The 22,583-nt window shown below is 37.7% G+C and overlaps 1 protein-coding gene across 3 annotated transcripts in view; it reads left to right on the top strand.

Moving 5' to 3' along the window:
- TMCO1 (transmembrane and coiled-coil domains 1) overlaps window positions 1-22,583 on the top strand; it is a 47,410-nt gene that overhangs the window by 3,693 nt on the left and 21,134 nt on the right. For 2 of the 3 annotated variants that reach the window (XM_027096860.1, XM_027096861.1), the window contains 3 exons: window positions 7,708-7,767; window positions 19,398-19,444; window positions 20,803-20,870. In XM_027096860.1, coding sequence (XP_026952661.1) covers window positions 7,708-7,767; window positions 19,398-19,444; window positions 20,803-20,870 — 175 coding nt within the window. Of the gene's footprint in view, window positions 1-7,707; window positions 7,768-13,091; window positions 13,631-19,397; window positions 19,445-20,802; window positions 20,871-22,583 lie in introns of those variants that run through there. The other variant, XM_027096862.1, reaches the window with a different exon arrangement.

The raw sequence follows: 22,583 nt of genomic DNA, 5'->3' as shown, positions 1-22,583 counted from the left end.
TTTTAAATTACGGTTTACTGTTCCTTCATTTATTCAGTGTTGTTAATGCACCTCAACATATTTAAAACCAAACTCATTATCTTTACCTTCACACATGTGATCCTTTTCCAGTATTTCCCTATTCGGTGAATGGTACTTCCTTGCTTCCAATGGTGCAAGCCAGAAACCTTACTATACTTTCTTCATTTGGCTTTCAGGACACCACACTCTCTTGGGTTTGCACTTACCTTGTCAATTGGTCGTTCTTTTGCAGTTTCCTTTTTGGTTCCTCTTCTTGACTTCCTGTTGTTGGGAGTGACTCAAAATTTATTTTTTTCCCTCTATACTCCCTTAATGAACTCATTTATGTGCTCTATTTGCCAGTGACCCTCAAATTTATATCCTTAGCCCTCTCTACTAATGCAAGATTCAAATGTCCAACTATCAACTTGTTAATTCCATTGGAATGTCTAATGTATATCTCAAACCCAACCTGTCCAAATTGAACACTGTTCCTCACTTCCAAGCCTGCTACATTAGTAGCCGTCACAGTGTCTTGGTCAGTGGTAATCCCGTCCTTGTGTAGGACATAAGGACATAATCCTTGTGTAGTTATCTTTGACTCTTCTCTCACAGCCCACATCCAGTACTGTTGGGCTGCCTTCAAATATATCCAGAATCTGCCCACTTTACATCACCTCCACTGCTAACTACCATAGTCCAAACCACCATCATTCTTTGCATGAATTATTGTGATAGCCTCCAGCAAGTGGTCTTGTTTCCCTGTAATCTGTTCCCAAGATAGCAGCCAGAATAATCTTTTTAAAAGTATATCGGGGCTTCCCTGGTGGCGCAGTCGTTGAGAGTCCGCCTGCTGATGCAGGGGACACGGGTTTGTGCCCCGGTCTGGGAAGATCCCACGTGCCGCAGAGCAGCTGGGCCCGTGAGCCATGGCCGCTGAGCCTGCGCGTCCAGAGCCTGTGCTCCACAACGGGAGAGGCCACAACAGTGAGAGGCCTGCACCACACAAAAAAAAAAAAAAAAAAAAAAAGTATATCAGATCATGTCCCTTCTCTGCTCATAACTCTGTGATGGTGTCCCATTTTGATTCGGAGGAAAAGCTAAAGTTTTTACAGTGGCCTACAGAGGTCCCCTGTTACGGCTCTGATCTTCTTTCCCTCTCATTCACTCTGCTCCACCCTCACTGACCTGTTTGCTGTTCCTTATTACACATCAGCCTCGCTCCTGTGCTGGGACCTATCTAATGGCTGTTCCCTCTACCTAGAATGTTCTTCTCTGTGATATCTGTTTACCTAACCCTTGTATCTTCTTCAAATCTTTGTTCACAGCTCACCTCAGTGAGTCTTAACTTGACCACCCTATTTAAAACTGCAGTCAGCCTACCTCCTGTACCACTGCCGCTCCTCCTCTTCCTTATCCTGCTGTTTTGTTTTGTTTTCATTCATCTGCTACAATGAACGCTTCACTAGGGCAGGGTTCTTTTTTTTTTTATCATTGTTGTTTACTGATGTATCCCATGCACCTAGAAAAGTGGCTGGCACATGGGAAATGTCTAATAAATATTTGTTGATTCAAATACTTCCTTCTGTCACCCTGTATGTGCAGTCCACTCTCAACCCCTGATCCTGTTGTCCTCCTGAAGAGTTTTCAGTCTTTCCACATCTCTTCATTTCCACCACCATCACTTAGCCTAAACTTCTATCACATTTCATTTGATTTACTGTGATAGACTCCTCATTGCTCCACCTGCAGCCACTCAAATTTATTCTGTTCAGTAACACCTGGAGTAGTTTTTCAAAACACAAATCTGATTGTGTTATTTGCCCTTCTTAAAACACTCAATTTCTTCCCATTGCTTTGAGGACAAAGGTGTGTCCTACAAGGTCTAGCGTGGTCGGGTACCTCCCTCTCTCCCTCTCCGACCACATCTGCGTCATGTTTTTCCCTCCTTTCTATTTTCTAGCCATCCTCTGAACCAATCTTGCTTTTTCCTACTATGGAGCTGGGCTTTTGTATCTACTTTTTCCTCTGTCTGGAATAATTTTCCCTTCTCATTTGTCTAATAAACTCCTAGTCATTCTTCAGATCTCAAAGCCTTATTTAGTCTCCCCAGCAGGATCAAATCTTTGGATCATGGACCTTAATTTATGCAGATACTTCTCCTTAGAGAACTTATCATAATTACAATTTTTTCTATATATGATTATTATTCAAATAATGTCCTCTCCCCAACTGAACTGTAATTTCTATGAGGGCAAAGGCCCTTGTCTCTAGCACTTAACACAGGTCCTGGCACAGATTCACTACTTGATAAAAGCATGTTGAATAGCTTAAAGAATAAATGATCTCTATAACATAACATCACATGTATTCTTTGTGAGGAATTGTTCTGCTATGATCATAAACTAGTTAGCCAGCATGCAGAGGCATCCAAAGACAAATTTCTTCATATCACATGTATCATGGAGTAGTCTTATGGAATACAAAACACCTTTAGTTTCGAATTTGTTTTGATTAATATTCTCATACCTTAAATACTTATATGAATTTGCTCTGTAGATTTTGGGCTTCCTTAGTATCCACAACCAATTGCCTTGTTTCTAGTTATCTGTATTATAGAAGTTAAGTCTCCTTCACCTGACACCTAAATTCAAAGTAATAGTTGCCAGGCAAAGCTTCCATGGTTGTATTTTTTAATATAATTGACTAATGTGCTTGCTTTGAAGATAAGTATGAGGTAGGTTGGTGATGGTTGGAATGTCTCATGGCATTTCTTATGGTCTTAAGTCCTCTATTTCAGGTAATCTATCAAAACTCAGTGAACATGCACAAACATAGAAAACAGATTTATGATTATCAAAAGGGAAGGGTCGGGGGAGGGATAAATTAGGAGTTTGGGATTAGAAGATACAAACTACTATACATAAAATACATAAACAGCGAGGTACTACTGTATAGCACAGGGAACTATATTCAATAGCTTGTAGTAAACTATAATGGAGAAGAATCTGCAAACGAACTTACGTATATATGTATAACTGAATCACTTTGCTGTACACCAGAAATCACACAACATTGTAAATCAACTATACTTCAATTAAAAAAAAACCACAAGAACTCAGTGAGCATGTATTATTTTCATTTATATGATCAGTTGACACGTATGATTGCTTGCTCGCTGTAGAGGTCACCATGATGAGTGCAGTACGCAATGAACGGGCATAGATACTGTCTTCTAGGTATTTGTAATCAAATGGATAACTATTATTTAGCATGGGATATTTAATAGGAAGAAATAAGGTAAATTCCCTCTTTGAACAAACGTCTTAATTGCAAACATAATCCCTTCTGACATTCTGTGTTCAAAATTTCGTATGGATCCAGGCAAGAAAAGTTTGTAGGGACCAAATTTATAGATGGCCCATGGGAATTCCCTGGTGGTCCAGTGGTTAGGACTCCACGCTTCCACTGCAGGGGGCACGGGTTCAATCCCTGGTTGGGGAGCTAAGATCCCGCAAGCTGTGCAATGTGACCAAAGAAAAAAAGAAAAAAAAAAAAAGAGAGAGAGAGATGGCCCAGGCATAGAACTTGTACATAACTATGATTAACATGTTAAAGGATCTAGTGGAAAATGTAGACAATATGCATGAACAGATGGGGATTTTCAGAAGACGGAAACTATAAAAAAGTGTCACATGGAAATGACAGAAATAAAAACATATCAGACATAAAGGATCCTTTGAGGAAATTATCCGATATGCAAGGCCTTAAAAAATTTTATCTCAGCCAACTATTGGAAAATACACTACACCAAGACAAATGAGTAAACCAAGAAGAAAAGGAAGATATGAACTCCAGGAAACAGGAGCTCCAACACAGGACTCAGGTGAAGGGAATCGCCTGGACGATGATGAAGGCACATTTAGATCTGACATTCTTAGGAATGTCAGCTGTGCACCAGGCTGAGCTTGTAAGAGGGTGCTAGGAGAAACTTCTTCAGGAAAATTTATAATGCCTAGTGATGTGACTTTGTACAGGAAAGATTTAGACAGCTAACTAAGAATTTGGGGCTGAATTAGTGATAAGTACGGAGACGACCAAACAAATTTTAAAATGCCATAAATCTAGGAAAAACTTGCAGGAAGTTAAATAGTTTGCTGCATAAATTACCTGTGAACAGTATTTTCATGATCATAATTTTGTAAATGTTGAACTCACATTTCACCAAAATTACAACTATAACAATGGATTTTATGATGTAACTAGCTTATTTCAAGATATAGGGGTTAAAAGAAAAAAAAAAACTTTATGGGAGTTCCTTGGTGGTTTAGTGGTTAGGATTCGGTGCTTTCACTGCCATGGCCTGGGTTCAGTCCCTGGTCGGGTAACTGAGATCCCACAAGCCACCGGTGCTACCAAAAAAAAAGGATATAGGGGTAAATATCAAAATAATCAGCTAAAAGAGGTAAAAGTGGTTGCTCTTTGAAATGAAGGAAATAGGGAGTGGGGGTAAGCATAAGACCATCGCTTATCTTTAAAACTGACTCTTTAAAATAAATGAGTGTTTTACTTTGGTTATTTATTTTTTTTAACTATTTTGTATTGGAGTATAGTTGATTAACAACATTATGTTACTTTCAGGTGTACAGCAAAGTGTTTCAGTTATGCGTATACACGTATCTGTTCTTTAAAATGTTTTCCAGTGACAACTCTCATTGGATGATCACCAACTTGTAGACTATTAAAATAGTTACTACCTGATATTTTAAACTTAGATAAAAATCTAATCTATTCACAACTTCAGGCAAACAAAAATTCTTTATGAGTCTAAATAAGTAGGCAGCCACAGTTGAAAAAGTAGAAATTTTCTGTCTATTGAAACAATTTTGAATCAATCAGTACATTTTGGACTTTGATAGCTAATAATGAATTTAAGGTGACTAAAGTGTATTTTCACACATTTCAGTGAACAAACCAATCAATAGTAATAAACCAAACTGAAAGGAAGCCTTGCTATTTCATCTACTCTTTGTTCTGTAATAAAGCGATGGGAAGCACAGGCTCAAAATGTAAAAGAATAAAATGAAATGAAAAAATTAAAATAATTAAAACCTCAAAAAAATTTGTAGGGTTTTTGAGGAATACAAAGAAATATAAATATATTTGAATCAGAATTAGGTGTAGATTTCGTATCCTGAGCAGATCTGATCAGAGGCATTATTTGGAGAATACTGGTGTTACCTACAAAGCTGTCCTATTGTGGTGGGGCCTTTGACAAAAGATGCTTTCATAAAGGTACCAAGCTGTTTGATTTAGGTGGTCACTAGACTTATGAGTGTGCTCTAAATGTCAGTAAGTCTTTTTTCGTTGTGTCACTTTAATAATGTAGACCAATGAAAGAACACTTCAGTAAATGAGAAAGATTTAAAGTACTATATGTAATTGGATTCTTGTAACAAAATTATTTATTTGAGAACATTTATTAAGTACAAATTATTGTAAAGTATGAAGTATTTCTTTAGCTTACAGTGCAACAGGATAAAGCTTTTAGAGTAATTTATAAACTGTTTGACAACTCTAATTCAGAACGCAGCAATACCAGGTCATGGGCAAAAAATGTGTTTCATAGTAGACGTCTTTTATTTTTGTCAACTCTGATATCTCCATTTCTTTTCTTTCTTTTTCTTTTTTAGAGGAGGATCTCCCTTTATTTTTTAAAATTAATTAATTAATTAATTTATTTTTGGCTGCCTTGGGTCTTCATTGCTGTGTGCGGGCTTTCTCTAGTTGCTGCGAGCAGGGGCTACTCTTAGTTGTGGTGCGCGTGCTTCTCATTGCGGTGGCTTCTCTTGTTGCAGAGCACGGGCTCTAGGCGTGCGGGCTTCAGTAGTTGTGGCACGTGGGCTCAGTAGTTGTGGCTCGCGGGCTCTAGAGCGCAGTCTCGGTGGTTGTGGCGCACGGACTTAGTTGCCCTGCGGCATGTGGGATCTTCCCGGACCAGGGCTCGAACCCATGTCCCCTGCATTGGCAGGCGGATTCTTAACCACTGCGCCACCAGGGAAGTCCAGTATCTCCATTTCTTGTTATGGGGTGAGGTTCTGGTGAATAAATGTCAGCAAAAAGAGTTTCTTTGCAACTTCATGAGGTTAAAAAACCATTAGGTTAATTTATATTATCCCTAGAAAAGATTTATCTAGTCTTAATCCAGTGTGCTAGAAGATCAGGTTAATGTTCATTGTATTATCTTATGTTTCTATTCTCTAGCCTTCTGACTTTTTTTTTCCCCCTTGTTTTTTATTCAGTCATGGTTAAATGCCAAGTAGCTGTGTTATAGTCCTTCTGAGGTGGGAAAGATATTTTTTGTTTCTTTGGTTAATAATAATGATAAAGAATAAAGCATCAATGTTTCTGTCCATTTTGTCTTTTAAAATGTTATTTCTGTAACATCTTGTAGAATTTGACTTAATTTCCTTTTATGATCTCATACCAGTAGTTCATTCTAAATCTCTGTCTTGGGACTTCCCTGGTGGTCCAGTGGTTAAGACTCCAAGCTCCCACTGCAGGGCACATGGGTTAGATCCCTGATCAGGGAACTATGATCCTACATGCCGCCTGGTGCGGCCAAACAAACAAAAATATCCCTCTTTTTTCCCCCTATATATGTCATGTTTTATCTTTTTATCTACCTAGAACAGTACCTGTCACTTAGACACCCAATTCACACACACATTTTATTGTAGTCAGAACTTTACCATTTTATTTGTAATAGTGGAGTTAAATTGAATTTTATATCTCTTTGATAAAGGAGTAACACCAATTTTCCTTTTAGAATTCAGCATACTTAATATACTAAGGGAAAGATTCCTACCTGCCAATTCTCTTTAATGCAGCTTTTAGAAATAATACATGTACTGTACTATTTGCTAGTAAAGGAAGTATACTAAGATAATATAAGAAACAGATAATGTAAATAGAGTAAAGGTAATTTTTGGTGTATCTATTGCTAGTCCATTCATAGGTGATTAAAGATAGTAAATATTAAATATAAATACATTAACACTATTCTTCTTCAAAAGCTTACTGTTACTCTATTGTCATATTAATTGAAAAGCCTCAAAAAAATTTAGTCGTAGCTTTTTTGGCTCTCCTGATCTTCCTACCCTGTGCATGTGTTGCCATTTTTCTATACTATAATTGTTACTTGATTATGTGCCCTCACTAAATTGCTTTTTAGAGGGCAAGGATCATGTTTATCTTTTTATTTACCTAGAATGGTGCCTGTTAACTTAGGCAGCCAATAACTGAATGAATGAATGCCCACCTTCTATGGTGAATATGAGAATGGCACTACAATTAATCACCTGAGAGCAGAATTTTAAAATTGTGCTTAGACTCTACCTAAGGCAATCACCCACAGCTAATGGTCTGAAAATCATCTCAGTTTTGATTATGACTTTGTGTTTATAAAATCCTTTATGGGTATTTAATTAATGATGCTTACAATATTGCTGTTTTATTTTTAGAATATTGTGTCTACCTTTTACTGTCAGCAGGTGTGGGAGCATACCAGTTAACCATGACCATAATCAAAGGCAGCATGTAACTTTCTTGTAAGCTTCTTTCATTGGTTCAGCTGTGATAAAACATCCTTTGTTTCTTTTGTGTAATGCATAATTAATTTTTATTGTGTTACTATGTTGTTTACAGTGGAAAAGAAGAAGGAAACAATAACGGAGTCAGCTGGTAGACAACAAAAAAAGAAAATAGGTAAGATGAGTTATTGGTATACAAAATATTGAAGTTTCTTGGAAGAAATAAGTTCTTAGATAATGAAAATGTAATAAAGTATTTAGTAGTGGTAACTTATGTTTGTATAGTTTTATGGTCTACAAAGCACTTGCATATGTTATCTTACTTGATTCTCTCTCTTGTTTTTGCTCTTAGGTTTGAAATTTCAGTTTAGTGAAATGGTGTTGACAGTCATGGCTTTTGAACTTGGCTGAAGGTTCTTGGCATAGTTTGTAAAAGGGTATTGTTTTTCTTATCTGAGATGATTATTTCCAGTTAAGTCTGAGTTACTTGTATTTATTGTTGCCATAACTTCCTTACTGAGAATTGACTGGTGATGGAGATCTACCAAGATGTAGGAAATTTTCTGCCGAGTAATTTTACCTAGTCTGCAAAATAATTATATGTTTTTGGTTTTCCAGTGTAATTTAGAATTTAATACAGAATGTAGTTCAGTTCCAAAAAGACAATTTATAAGTGACTGCCTGTGATTTGTATTTATACTTTATGATGCTTCCTGATTCTACAGTCAGAACAAAATGGTTGTGAAATTGTGTATTTGGCTCAGAAACTATGTCTCTGTGCCTAGGTCACTGCTGTTAAATCCTGGGAGATTACTCTACCAGGCTAGACTATACAAGTGTTCTGTTCTGGTTAAAGCTTTTCAGTTTAGTGTAGGAGTATCAGATGTGCTCTAAATGGCCTTTTCATTTAGTTCCATGGCAAGATGCTACTGTACATCTGCTCTGTATGTGTCAGTCACTCTGGTGGGCATTGGAGAAACAAAGTAGGAAAAAATTCTGTCTTTTAAGACAGGGGTCCCCAACCCCTGGACCACGGACCATTATGGGGCCACACAGCAGGAGTTGAGTGGTGGGTGGGTGAGGGAGCGAAGCTTCATCTGCCGCTCCCCATAACTCCTCATCGTATGCACTACCACCTGAACCATCCCCACACACACAAACCCGCCCTCCTCGTCTGTGGAAAAATTGTCTTCCACGAGACGGGTCCCTGGTGCCAAAAAGGTTGGGGACTGCTGTTTTAAGAGGTCTAAAGAGGAAAAACAGATCAATGCAGTGTAATACTTACTTTTTAGAGAGATATTCTGAGTGTCATAAAAGTAAAGAAGAAAGGATATCCAAACCAATCTAGAGGATCAGGTTTTCTTTAAGAGATAATGCTAAGCTGAATCTTGAAGCTTTAGTGTGCGTTAACTAAGTAAAAATATAAATAAATAAAATACCGGTCAGTTGAGTTCTTACCATCTGCAACACCCTGAAGTAAGCACTTGACATTTAATTCTCTTAACAATGGTATGTGGTAGTGAACAGTGTTACCTCAATTTTAGAGATGAGAAAATTGAGGTTTAAGTAACTTGCTCTTGGTCATTCAGTGGTATGATGGATTAAGTCAGTGGTAGAGAAGGGGTTTGAACCTAGTCATTCATAACTTTAAGAATCTGCAGCTTTTTAAAATAAGTTTATTTATTTATTTATGTTTGGCTGCTGTGGGTCTTCGCTGCTGCGCATGGGCTTTCTCTAGTTGCAGCGAGCAGGGACTACCCTTCTTTGCAGTGCGCGGGCTGCTCACTGCGGTGGCTTCTCTTGTTGTGGAGCACGGCTCTAGGCACGCGGGCTCAGTGGCTTGCAGACTCTAGAGCACAGGCTCAGTAGTTGTGGCACACGGGCTTAGTTGCTCCACAGCATCTGGGATCTTCCCAGACCAGGGCTCGAACACATGTCCCCTGCATTGGCAGGCAGATTCTTAACCACTGCGCCACCAAGGAAGTCCCAAGAATCTGCATTTTTAAGCCTTGTATATTCTCGGTAGAAGGATAGGCATATACAAAAGCATAGAGGGATCAAATAGCAAGGTATATACCTGGAACTATAAATAGTTTAGTATAACAACTAAAAAAGAAGGTATGTGTAAAGTACAAGCAGACAAGCCTAGAGAAATAAGTAGGGCCTAAACTAAGGTAAGGAGGTTAATGTATGCAGAAGTCTTCCCGTAACCATTAAGGGATTTAAACAGATTTGAAATCAGATTTTAAGGAAGACAACTCTGGCAATAGTTTGGAGGATAAATCAGAGAGGGGATCATTCTGGAGGCAGGGAAGTTATGAGGCTTTTTAAGTATCCTAGGCATGCAAATGGCAAGAACCTGAACCTAGGCATTGACAATGGGAATGGTGCAGATTCAATGGATATAGAGGAAGTAGATGTAACAGGACTTGAAGGCCTTTTTTTTTTCTCTTAGTTTTATTTATTTATTTGGCTGCATTGGGTCTTCATTGCTGCACACAGGCTTTCTCTAGCTGTGGCGAGCGGGAGCTACTCTTCATTGCAGTGCGTGGCCTTCTCATTGCTTTGGCTTCTCTTCGTTGTGGAGCACAGGCTTTAGGTGTGGGGGCTTCAGTAGTTGTGGCACGTAGGCTCAGTAGTTGTGGCTCATGGGCTCTAGAGCACAGGCTCAGTAGTTGTAGCACATGGGCCTAGTTGCTCCATAGCATGTGGGATCATCCCGGACCAGGGATTGAACCCGAGTCCCCTGCATTGGCAGGCGGATTCTTAACCACTGTGCCACCAGGGAAGTCCCAGGACTTGCAGACTTTTTAGATGTAGGGTATGTAGAGACGAATGAGTCTGGGAAACAGCCCAGATTTCTGATTAGGAGAGGAAATATCAGAGAAGTTGCAGATTGGGATGAGGAAGAGGAGAGGATGATTTCAGGTTTGAACATGTTAGATTTGCAGTGTCTGTGTGACAATAGGGCGGAAATACTTGGTACGCTATTGGATGTATGGTTTGGAGCTGGCAGATAAAGGCTACAAATAGAATTTAGAATCATATGATTATAAATTATAAGTGAGTCCACAAAGTAAATGAAATCACACAGGGAGACCATATAAAGTAAGAAAAGCAAAGAGCTAAGGATGGAGAGAGTCTTGAGACATAGAAATTTAAGGGGTAGAAGAAGAAGTGGAGCTTGAAAAGGTATTGCCAGAGAAGTTGGAAAGGAGTTGTGTCACGGAAGTTGAGGGGAGAGTTTCAGAAGACAGGAAGGGTTAGAGGTTGGGTATTAAATATCTAAGAGGCAAAACAGAGATAATTAGTGATTTAGGAAGAATAATTTCAGTGGCATGATAAGGGATAGAAGCCAGATTGTATAGATTAGGGAGATAATGCATGGTGAGGAAGTAAAGACATTGAACATGGGTAATTCTTTGGAGTAGCTTTGCTATAAAGGATAGGCAAGATATAAAAATGGAAGGCACATTACCCACTACCCTTAAAATTGACAGCACAAAGTATCTATACTCAAATTATTTTACCATGGAATGCTACCTTAAATTGTTTGCTCACCAAAATGTCATCAGAAGGTAAAAGAAATAATATTTATGAAGAGTTGCTTGTCAAAATCTAATAGGAGTTACAAGACATAATATTTGTTAGGAGTTGCTTGAAGGACAAACATCCTATCCATTCTGTAGATTTATAAATTTTACTCCTAAATTAAACCAGACTATCAGAAATCTGTAAACCTAAACTTGTATATAGTTTTGGACTTTATAAAATTGCTTCTACTCTATTTCTCCTTGACATTTGCACTATTAGACATGTCATGAAAAACTCAGCCAGATAAAATTTACTGTAGTTGCTATGGACTATTTTTGAGAACATTATCTACAACATTGCACGATACCCCTTTGACGAGAAATTATGGAAACTTTCTAGTAGTTTTCAGTGTCAAGACAAGCAGTGATTCTCATAAATAATTGATTTCTTTTTTATCTTATTGACCCTGTGCTTGAACTAATGGTTTTTCCCTCTACTTTGAGACTGGCTGCTAATAAGCATAGAGTCAGATTTGCTGTTCATCTCCAGCAACTTTATAAGACCAGTTAAATGTATTTTTGTATACTTACCCTATCTACAATTTTGTTATTATGCAACCCTTACTTTCCCTTTGCTCAGATTCCCCACTTGGGTTTCTTTAAAATAAAATATATATATATTATATATATTATATATAATATATATATATCTTTTATATTATATATATATATATGTATGACTTCCCTGGTGGCACAGAGGTTAAGAATCCACCTGCCAATGCAGGGGACACGGGTACAAGCCCTGATCCAGGAAGATCCCACATGCTGTGGAGCAGCTAAGCCTGTGCGCCACAACTACTGAGCCTGTGCTCTAGAGCCCGCGAGCCACAGCTACTGAAGCCCGCGTACCTAGAGCCCGTGCTCCACAAGAGAAGCCACCGCAATGAGAAGCCCGTGCACCGCAACAAAGAGTAGCCCCCGCTCGCCACAACTAGAGAAAGCCCGCAAGCAGCAACGAAAACCCAATGCAGCCAAAAATAAATAAATAAATTTATTTTTTAAAAAGCAAACATATATATACAGTAATGGGGAGACTATAAAGAATGATATTGCTGCATTGAAAGAAGGGAGTTTTTAGTAAGAGGGATGTGGTCAGCAATATTCAGTGTTTTAGAGAAGGAAAATGTCATTGATATCACTAGGTGAAGCTCTTAGAGATAATGGTCTTGGATAGAGACATTAATTTGAAACTGAGGTGTCGGAAGATTTTATGTTTCCCATTCTTAATTTCAGGAGCAGATGTTTTGGTTATTTTACGTTTCCGTCTCATAAAAGAGAAACTACTTTTGATGTATGAATTTTATTTAGATCTTTCGGCTGCAGTCAAGTTACCTCAAGTAATGAGGAATTTAAGGATATATGTGATCCAGAACTCAGGAAAAGCTGAACTAATTGGTTACAGGAAGGCAGGAACTGTGTTAAAGCAATTCCTGCAGGCAGAGCAAGCCCTGGGATAAAGCCAGACATTGGGCTCCACTATTAATTTTTAGTACTTCTCTCTCTTCTGTTGTTCAACTTCCCCACTTTCTTTGCAGTGCTTCCCTAGCATTTAATTTTTGCCTGTGTCTAACTTTGGCTTGTCTCCTGTGGTTCTTTCTATATCGGTATTACTCATAATGTGCTCTCTAGACCACCTATATCAGTATTGCTTGAGATACTTGTTACAAATGAAGGGTTCTGAGTCTTACTCCCAGGCTTTACTGAATCAGCATTTCTGGACATGGGACACAGGAGCCTGCTTTTTTAACAAGCTTCCCAGATAATTTTTAGACGAACTAAAGTTCAAGAGCCAGTTCTACCTTACTATTTTGCTGTTTCTGCTCCCACAGTTAAATGGTTTACTTTCCCAATATTTTCCGGTTTAAATTCCTGCAAGAAGGAATCCAACTAGCTCAGCTCATCTTTTTATGCCGTAGGTCATGGGTAAGCCTATGGATTGGCCTCCTTTTTGGTCAGTAGTGGCAGGGCAGGGGATATTAGGAATCTTCATAAGGTTGAACCTCAACAGAGACTATGATGAGAGGGAGATATTCCCCAGAAGGTGGCCGGAGAAGGGAGAGCAGGCATTCTGAAGCTTTGCTGAATGGGGTGTGTATCTCCTTTCTTGGTGACTTGGAAATATGCGAGGACATTTTTGAAATTTATTTGGGGCCCTGAATTAATATATTTATTCTAGATGTTTATCTATGCTATTTGGATTTTCTATAAAAGAAGGCTGTATCAGGCATTTCATTTAAATTTTGCTTCTCCCAATCTACATGAAATTTTAAAGGCATGTTATTAATTGGTCTTCCATTCAAGACAACTCAGAATATAGAAATGTCATGGCATACCTAACTCTTTTAATCTATAGAGAAGCATCTGCTATTTTGATCATCTCTTCCTTATTTGAAAATGTTCCCCTTTCCCCAAACTGTCGGTTTGATCAGACTACTCAGTTGCCCCGTGAGTACTTTAATTGATTTATATTCTTTGACAGAAAAGTCACTGCTTATTTATTTTTTATTTTTTTTATTTTTTTGGCTGCATTGGATCTTTGTTGCTGTGCGTGGGCTTTCTCTAGTTGTGGCAAGCAGGGGCTACTCTTCGTTGCAGTGCGTGGGCTTCTCATTGCGGTGGCTTCTCCTGTTGTGGAGCACGGGCTCTAGGTGCGCAGGCTTCAGTAGTTGTGGCACATCTGCTCAGTAGTTGTGGCTTGCGGGCTTTAGAGTGCAGGCTCAGTAGTTGTGGCGCCCGGGATTAGTTGCTCTGCGTCATGTGGGATCTTCCTGGATCAGGGCTCAAACCCATGTCCCCTGCATTGGCAGGCAGATTCTTAACCACTGTGCCACCAGGGAAGACCCGTCACTGGTTATTAACTAAGGTAAATGATGACGTGTTCCTTTCTTAGTTAAATTATATTATCTTATTGTACAAAGTCTAATGCTGTCAAATAAAAATGTGTGATAGATTGGCTTGAGTTTGTTCATTCTTTGGTCAGAATGGATGTCATCGTTGCTACTAGTGTATTCCAATAGCTACAAGAAATGTAGATTCTTTTTAATTGGAGTATTCCCTTTTAGAATTTTAATGTTTCCTTTTGTCTATCATCTTGGATAATAAATCATCCTAGAATATAAATATATCTCCTTTATACTTCCAGTTTTTTCTCTCTATGAAATTTCCTCAAATTTCATAGAGGGTGTATTCCAAAAGTTCCGTAGTAAAAGGGTGTATAGAATTCCTTTCAAATGGAGGAATTGAGGTATGATTCTCCTCTGTATTAAATCCTGAGGTTCTGAATGGCATAAAGAATAGTTCACACAGGACAAGTGAACACTGAATGACATAGAATATTTATTTCCAGCACTCGGCTTGGAACCTTTAAATTTTAGATCTTCAGGGGAGGTGTAGAAGGTTTTAGACATAGTTTTCTCCCTTCTTATGTCAACATAACAGTTGAAAGGTGGGTTGGGAAGTACAACCATCTTGGAAGCCTTGGGCTTTTAGATGTTGAGTTTTCTCAAAGGAGAAAACTAAGGGTGAGTGAACCTTAGGAGGAGGTTCACTAGCTATACTTTTTTTTTTTTTTTTTTTTTTTTGCGGTACGCGGGCCTCTCACTGTTGTGGCCTCTCCCGTTGCGGGGCACAGGCTCCGGACGCGCAGGCTCAGCGCCCATGGCTCACGGGCCTAGCCACTCCTCGGCATGTGGGATCTTCCTGGACCGGGGCACGAACCCATGTCCCCTGCATTGGCAGGTGGACTCTCAACTATTGCGCCACCAGGGAAGCCCTAGCTATACTTCTTTTAAGTAACACACCACCAAGCTTAAAATAACATTAGACTGAGACAGTGACTTCCCTACCTTATTGGGGCCAAGAAACAACTTTTTGAGAGGAGTTATGCTAGTTAACTGACAACAGTTAAGGGCTAAGTTACACACAGAGCAATAGAGAACCAGTCAATCACTTTTACTTATTTCAGTATACTCTTAACTATTTGGGGTACTAGAAGTTAAGAGTTAACTAGCTAGCTTTTATTGCATCATCTCAGCCAAAACTGTTCTCATAATTACATGAAGCAATATGCTCAAATATTTGATTGCTGCTAATAAACAATATAAATCATCATTTCAAAATAAATTGTTTGCACTTATTTTTACTTACTAATGTGACTTTCCCAGAAATTATTCACTTGAGGAAACAAAGTTTCTTGATAAGGGAAAAGCAGGTTGTTTAAAAAAAGATACTTTTTTCAATACAGTTTATTAGAAGTTGGATTATTCTTATAAAACCATGTATTACATGGTGGTTATATTGACAGACCTGTCTTCATAAGCTTATGTAACCCATAATGTAATGTAAAACTTTATTTTTAGGGACAATAGTTGGTTTTGTTCCTCTTTTGTATTGCTGGTAATTAAAAGCAAAATTGGTTAGGAAATAACATTTAAAATTTACTTAAATCATTGAGGCTTAAAGAAAAGTAGATTTGATTACAGTATGAGAGATAGAAACTCTAAAAGGATGTTTTAAGTACTTTTAAGGACTTGAATGTTTCATTTCTCATTGTGTCTAACCGAATATCCTTGTAAAACTTGAATCTTACATTTTAAAATAATGAGAATGAATAGAATAAATCTTTGCCTAGCAGTTTTGTTAGAGTCAGGGTTTGGTAGTCATAATGGAAGAGAGATAGAGAAGGAGTTTAATACTTTTCTAAGACCGGAAAGAAAATAAAGAGGGTAAAAGAGAACGTGGGTATTGAGAGAGAGAGAGAGAGAGATTAGGAGGATCTGAGATACAATTAACTGAGCTGGGAATGGAGAAAACTGAAAATGGAAAAACTTTAGATTAGGCATTGGGGTTACTGGGGAGAGGGGAGGTATATAAACCTAACTGTGGCTTTTTGGAGATATTTACAAATTTATTGTTCGTAACTTGGGGAGTACCTGAAATTGCTTCCCTATTGGTAACGTTTCTATTAGATAAGGTTTGCTGTTTCCCACATGGGCATTTCTGGATTTCTGAAAACTCTTTCATTGTCTAGGACTTTAAATGTTATAGTGCTTGTAGTGTTTATGTTTCTTGAGGCATCTTAGCATTTCCTACCAACTGAGCACATCAAGGTCATAAGAAACTTGTCTCTGTTTCTTTTATCCCCTCCAAAACCAGACGAATGTTAACTTATTTCTGAATTATTTGAAACCAACAAAACCTACTTTATTTGTATATGGTGGGCACCTAAAAACAATTTGAGTTGAAAAGTCTTCAGGAACCAAGCACAGCAGTGTTGGGATATATCATAAACCTGTACTGCTATATTCTTCTTAAGCCATGTATACATACAGTCTACCTTGACACTACATATGGTTAGAGCTTCTGTTTGGGCATAATTGAAAAAAGTGGAATAGAACTTCATAAAAACTGTGTCACTTTAGTGTCCTCTCAGCCTTTCAGGCTATAAGTGCCTCTTCAGCCTACCAGCTTTATCAAAGACTCCTGTCCCAGAAAAGGGATTTTTGGTGTAGGGTATCTTCAGATCAGCTTTTATTATATTGCTGATTCATTAAGCAATATTGAGCATATACTACAATACTGAACAACTAACTACTTGCCAATTACTGAGGATACAAAGATGAAGAAGTCCTCGTTCTCTAGGAGCCTGCCATCTAGTTGCATTGTTAAGTACATAAACAGATCATTATAACAAAATGTATAAACTCGGTGAGTATAATGATAGAGATGTACTTGGAATATTCTGGAAGCATAAAGAAAGGACTTCTAATCCATTGTCTAAGACTGCATTGTCCAGTACAGCAGCCTGTAGCTACATTTGACTGTTCAGATTTTAAATTAATTAAAATTATTAATAAATGAAGTTGAAATTTTAGTTCCTCAATCATACTGGTCACATTTCATTGCTCAGTAGCTACATCTAGCTAGTGACTACTGTATTGACAGCACAGATGTAGGATATTTCCATAATTGTAGAAAGCTTTTTAGAATAGTATTGTTTAAGGAATCAAGATTTTCAAAAGGAGGTGACACAAGAGCTGAGGCTTAAAAGTTGAGTACAGGCTAGCCAGGAAAGGGTTTGATGGGGTAGGATAAAACAGTCTCGGTGGAAGTAGGGTAGCCAACCATCCCAATTTGTCTAGTCCGAGGAGTTCGTTGGGATGTGAGATTTTCAGAGCTAAAACTGGAACAGTCCAAGGAAAACTGGGACACTTGGTCACCCAAGGTAGAAGAGACTTTATGAACAAACACACTGAATCAAGAGAAAAGCATCATATATACAGGAACTTAAAGTTGTTTGGTATTGTAAGAACATAAAAATTAATGGGAATGGTTGGAAGTGTGGCTGCAGAAGTAAGCAGGGGCCAGATGCAGGACTTGCAGGTGATAGTGAAACATGATCTTGGGACTTCCCTGGCAGTTCTGTAGTTAAGGCTCCACGCTTCCACTGCAGGGGGTGCGTCCGATCCCTCATGGGGGAACTAAGATCCCACATGCTGCGTGGCGTGGCCAAAAAAAAAGAAACATGATCTTGTAGGGATGAGAAGCCATGGAAGGATTTTAAGCTGGGGAGTATCAAGATTTTGTTCAGTTTTGCCTTTTAAGTAGATCTGACTGCATTTATGTAGAAGATGGATTTGAGGGAACAAGTTTGGAGGCAGATCTGTTAGGAGACTTGAAAGTAATATAGGTAAGAGATGTTAGAAATCCTAACTAAGGAAGTATAGTAAGGAGGAGGGGAAGAGGTAGATTTCATAAGTATTTATGAGGTATAATTAATAGGACTTGGTGTTTGATTGAAGATAGAGTAGGGAGTCAAGGATGTGCCAAGGTTTCTAGCATAGATGCTTTTCTATACCTTTCTTTTCATGTCTCAGTGGTAGTCCTTTTCCCCCTCTACTTGGTTTTATGCCTGTTTACCTTCTAGTCATCCCAATCTTCAAACACCCAATTTTAAACAGTCTTATTACATTTTAAGAGGGCTGCTCAGGTAGAAAAAGAGCTCTAGCCCCCGAGATACACCTTAGTTCCACCCCATTTTTTTCATTTTCTTCCATATATCTTCATAATCCCCACTTTCTCCTGCCTGTATCCTTTCCTCCCAGGGAAAACTGGATAGGAACGATTTAGGACAAGGAAGCATATATTCGTCTCACCGTACATTGTTTGGAAACTACACTCCAGTCTGTGGTTCCTATAGGCCTGTTCTTCCTTCCTTTCCTTTAACTGCCTGAACTTGCAGCCCTCACACCAGTTTCATATATTCTGATTGTATATTTTTTATTTTAGAGGGTATTATATTTTAATTTCAAAATCTTCCTGTGAGGGTGAGGATTTGTGTGTGTTTTGTTCATTCATTTATCCCTAGTGCTCAGAAAAGTGCTCAGCATTTAGTAGGTAATCAATAAGTACTTGTTGAGTGAATTGATCCTGGTGATAAAAATGCATAATCAAAGAAAGCAGTAGCATAGTATATATAGAGATCATTGGGTTGGGAGTTGGGAAACTTGGATTCTCGTCCTGGCTTTGGCATAAAATACCTGTGTGGTCTCTGAGAAGTCACTTCTCCTTTGCTGGGCCTCAGTTTCTTCATAAGTATAATAAAGTCCCTTACGTTGATGGAATACAGTAAATAAGGTCATTAATGTACAACTGAGACTTCTTTAGCGGTTTAGGTTCTGTGTATATAACAATTTTCTTGAAATATATGTCAAATTTCCTAGCTTTCCAAGTGACTTAACTATGAAACTATGCTTATTTTTAGATTGATTTGACTGTAATATGAAAGAACCTGAATCTTAAATTCATCTTAATTGGCTTTTAATTTTTAGACTCCATGCTCTCTTAAAGAAACTGAAAGAGGGGGAAGAAAATCATAACAGATGGGTAATTAATACTTGAAACCTAAGTACAGACATTATGGTTTTACTTCCTTTTGATGTAATGTAAGAGTATATCTTAATGTACAGAGTCCAGACACTTAAAGTTTAAATTAAACTTTAAATATTTTTATTTATTTAATTTGAACTATTTTGGTGCCCTGCTGCATTTGAATTTTCTGTTAGTACAAAGTATACAGTATTCCATGTATTCAGCTTATCTTATTAATTGATACTGAGACAGAAGTGCTATTATAGTCATCAGGCAGTGACAGTTTAACATCTGCTTTGCGCTCAGCGCTGTGTATATTAACCGGTTCATTAATTCTTTGCAGAGCGTCAAGAAGAGAAACTGAAGAATAATAACAGAGATCTATCAATGGTAAGAGTCCTAAATATAACTTCATGATAAACCACATGTTTTTCAGCAAAAGACCCTGATTTTCATCAAGTACACTGCACTTACCTTTTCAGAAATTTATAGTTATGCAGGCTATAAATAATATCATGGTTGTTCCTGGACCAAATAGAAGTGAAAATATGCTACTGGACTGAAGCTTCGTGTTAGTAATATGAATAGCTTTTTTTTAAGGCTCTCTCGAAGTCATAATTTGTCCCTTTCACACAGTTTTTATTAGCTTCCCCCTTACATTTTCAAATGAAGTAGCTTATTTTCTTTTTCTTCCTCATGTTATTGCTGAATCTTCGGCTTTATGGTGACCTGGTAATCCCAAATAGGAGTTGGAGCATCATAGATGGCCTTTATTGTGGCCTTTATTCTTTAAGAGGCCTTTTGATCTGAGGGTCAGGCATATCATAAAGTGTACGGAAAAGTGATTTTATTAGCCATTTACTCATTATTTATAAAGAGTAGAGTTCAAGCATGTCTTTCTGAGGTGTAGGTAGGCTGATTATATGGCTTGACTTATTTTTCTACTTAATTTCTGTATATTCAACACAGGACATCTAAACTGCGCAACAGTTGTCTTTTGCTTACCAAGAGACCTTTTGCTGTATTATTTTATCTTCTGTTTCTTGAAATTCTTATTAAGAAAGATCATAATTTAGAAGTGCATTTTTTTTGAAAATAGCTTTTCTGTTGTTGCAATTATTACATGTTCGTGAGACCAAATTTGGAAACTGCAGAAAGAAGAGATAAAAATTGCTGATAAACTGTTAATGTTATATCTTTATGATCTTTTATTTGTTTATACTTTTATGGCACATGTAATTAAGAAAGAAGTTAGCTGCAAGAAACAAAATGCTTAATAATGGCTTAAACATATAAAATTTTTTTCACTTGCTCAAGAGGTACAGAGGTTGGTAGTCCTGGGCTGCTGTGGCAGCACAGTAATGTCACTGAGGACTCAGGTTAACCTTCCTTAGCTTATGGTTGTTTGGTTGTTTGATGGTGCTTTACTGTCAGGCATTATGTTCTTCATTCCAGGCAAGAAGTATGGGCAAAAGGCCTAAAGGGATGCTAGCCAAGTTTGTCCCTTTTAAAAGTTCTGGTTGGTACTTACATCTCATTGGCCAGAGTTGGGTCATATGACCACCCCAATACTATTCATCAGAAGCTGGCAAGGAGAAGAGGCCTTGGAGGTGGAGGGTGGGTTAGCCAATAAACAGCTTTTTGCCAAGGAGCATCTTTTAAAAATGATGTAAACCAAAACTTTTGGAGTGTGCTTTAGTGGTGGTTTTTCTCTAGTGTAAAATAACAATTCGTTGGTTTCCTTCCAGGTTCGAATGAAATCCATGTTTGCAATTGGCTTTTGTTTTACTGCCCTAATGGGAATGTTTAATTCTATGTGAGTAGCCTTTTATATGGTTTTATCTAAATATTGCTCTATGTGTGTGTATATGTGAACAATTAGCTTTTTTGGTAATATGTTGATATTTCAAATTTACAGAAGAGTTACAAGAATAGTACATTGATTAACCAGATTCACAATTGTTAACATTTTGCCTCATTTGCTTTCCTTTTTTCTCTGTTTCTCCATATCATATATGTACTCATTCATACATTATTTGTATATTTTTTCTGAATCATTCAAGAGTTTGTTGTAGGCTTCATGCCCCTTTACCCATAAATACTAAAGTGTGTATTTCCTAAGAACGTGGACATTCTCTTACTTAACCTCAATCCAGTTATCAAAATCAAGGGAAATTTAATTTTGATGGAATACAATTATATGATAACTTTTCACCCTCTTAATATTGAAGATATCTTATATGTAAGGCAAAGACTAAGGTTTTATGGGTCCTCTAAAAAGAATTTAATATGTCTCCTGGGTTTTTAAGTTCCTTACTAACAAACTTCTTCAGAATGAAGGTACTCGTACAGAGATGTTTTGACTCTTAAAATAGAGTCTTAACAACTATAATCTTGTTTAATAATAAGGTAGGTTACTGTTGTCTAAACTAGCATATAGCAGGCCTGAGTAATTGTGGGACTGCTTTTGACAGAACCTGGGAAAATATCCAGAGATGACAAGCTGTCATTTCTTAACTTTCAGAGCTCTCCTGAACTATCCCACGCATTTTCCTCACTCACTCTTTTCCTTCCCTTTCTCCTACTCTTCCTCCCCTGCTTCATTTCTACCTGTCTGTCTCTCTCTCCTTGTACCCACACCCCACCCCACCTCCAGTTGTTCTTCTCTTCCCACCTGTCAAGGGCCTACTTTGTGCCAGGCATTGTGCTAGGTATCAGAATATAACAAATAAGATGTGTTCCCTGCCCTCAGTAATATCAAAATTTTATAGAAAGAAAGGACAAACAAATCAATACATTGATGGATGTTACAATAGATGTGTGTGTGTGTGAAATATAGTAGGGGGGAAAAAGGGGAGTGGTTATTTTTACTTAGGTGAGGCACCAAAGGGAATGTCCAAAATGATTTTAATACAAAATTTCCACTTAACTAGTGATTACTAAAATCATAGACCTTTACTGCTGAAAAGGACCTTTGGAAGATTAAATAACTTGCCCAAGGTCTCTAGAAGTCTCATAATTTCTAACTTATAACTCTAAACTCAGTATCCTTTTTTCACTGCTATGCTTTCTCTCATTTCTTGGGTATATATCACCGTGGATTACCAGGCAAACCAAACACTGAAAGATTTTGTAGTTAACTAGTAAACTTCATTGGTACAACTCAAATACTCAAATATTCTTTAATTTGTCACATTCTGGACAGTATAGAGCTAGCTAAGTACTCATCTATATTTTAAAAATTTAATGCCTAACATCTTATTTTTCTCATACTTCTGATTTTTAAAATAATATTTTTATAGGTTAGTGGTGTATGTATGTAGAGCTGTTCTTACTGGTCTTGGCTTTATTGTGTGATACCTACAATAAATTTGAATCACTGCTTTGCTTGAAGTTCAGCATTTGATTTTATTCCTTAGTCTTATGTACAGGTGGGTTCTAATGAAATAGGCTGATTAAGAAAGAACTGTGGGGAATATAGCCAATATTTTATAATAACTCTAAATGGAGTATAATCTTTAAAAACTGC

This window comes from Aethalodelphis obliquidens, unplaced genomic scaffold (genome assembly GCF_003676395.1).
Source record: "Aethalodelphis obliquidens isolate GAN/ISIS:26980383/991018 unplaced genomic scaffold, ASM367639v1 scaffold109, whole genome shotgun sequence".
NCBI lineage: Eukaryota > Metazoa > Chordata > Mammalia > Artiodactyla > Delphinidae > Aethalodelphis > Aethalodelphis obliquidens.
Note: the sequence above shows the minus strand (reverse complement) of the source record. Positions and strands in the feature narration are given on the sequence as shown.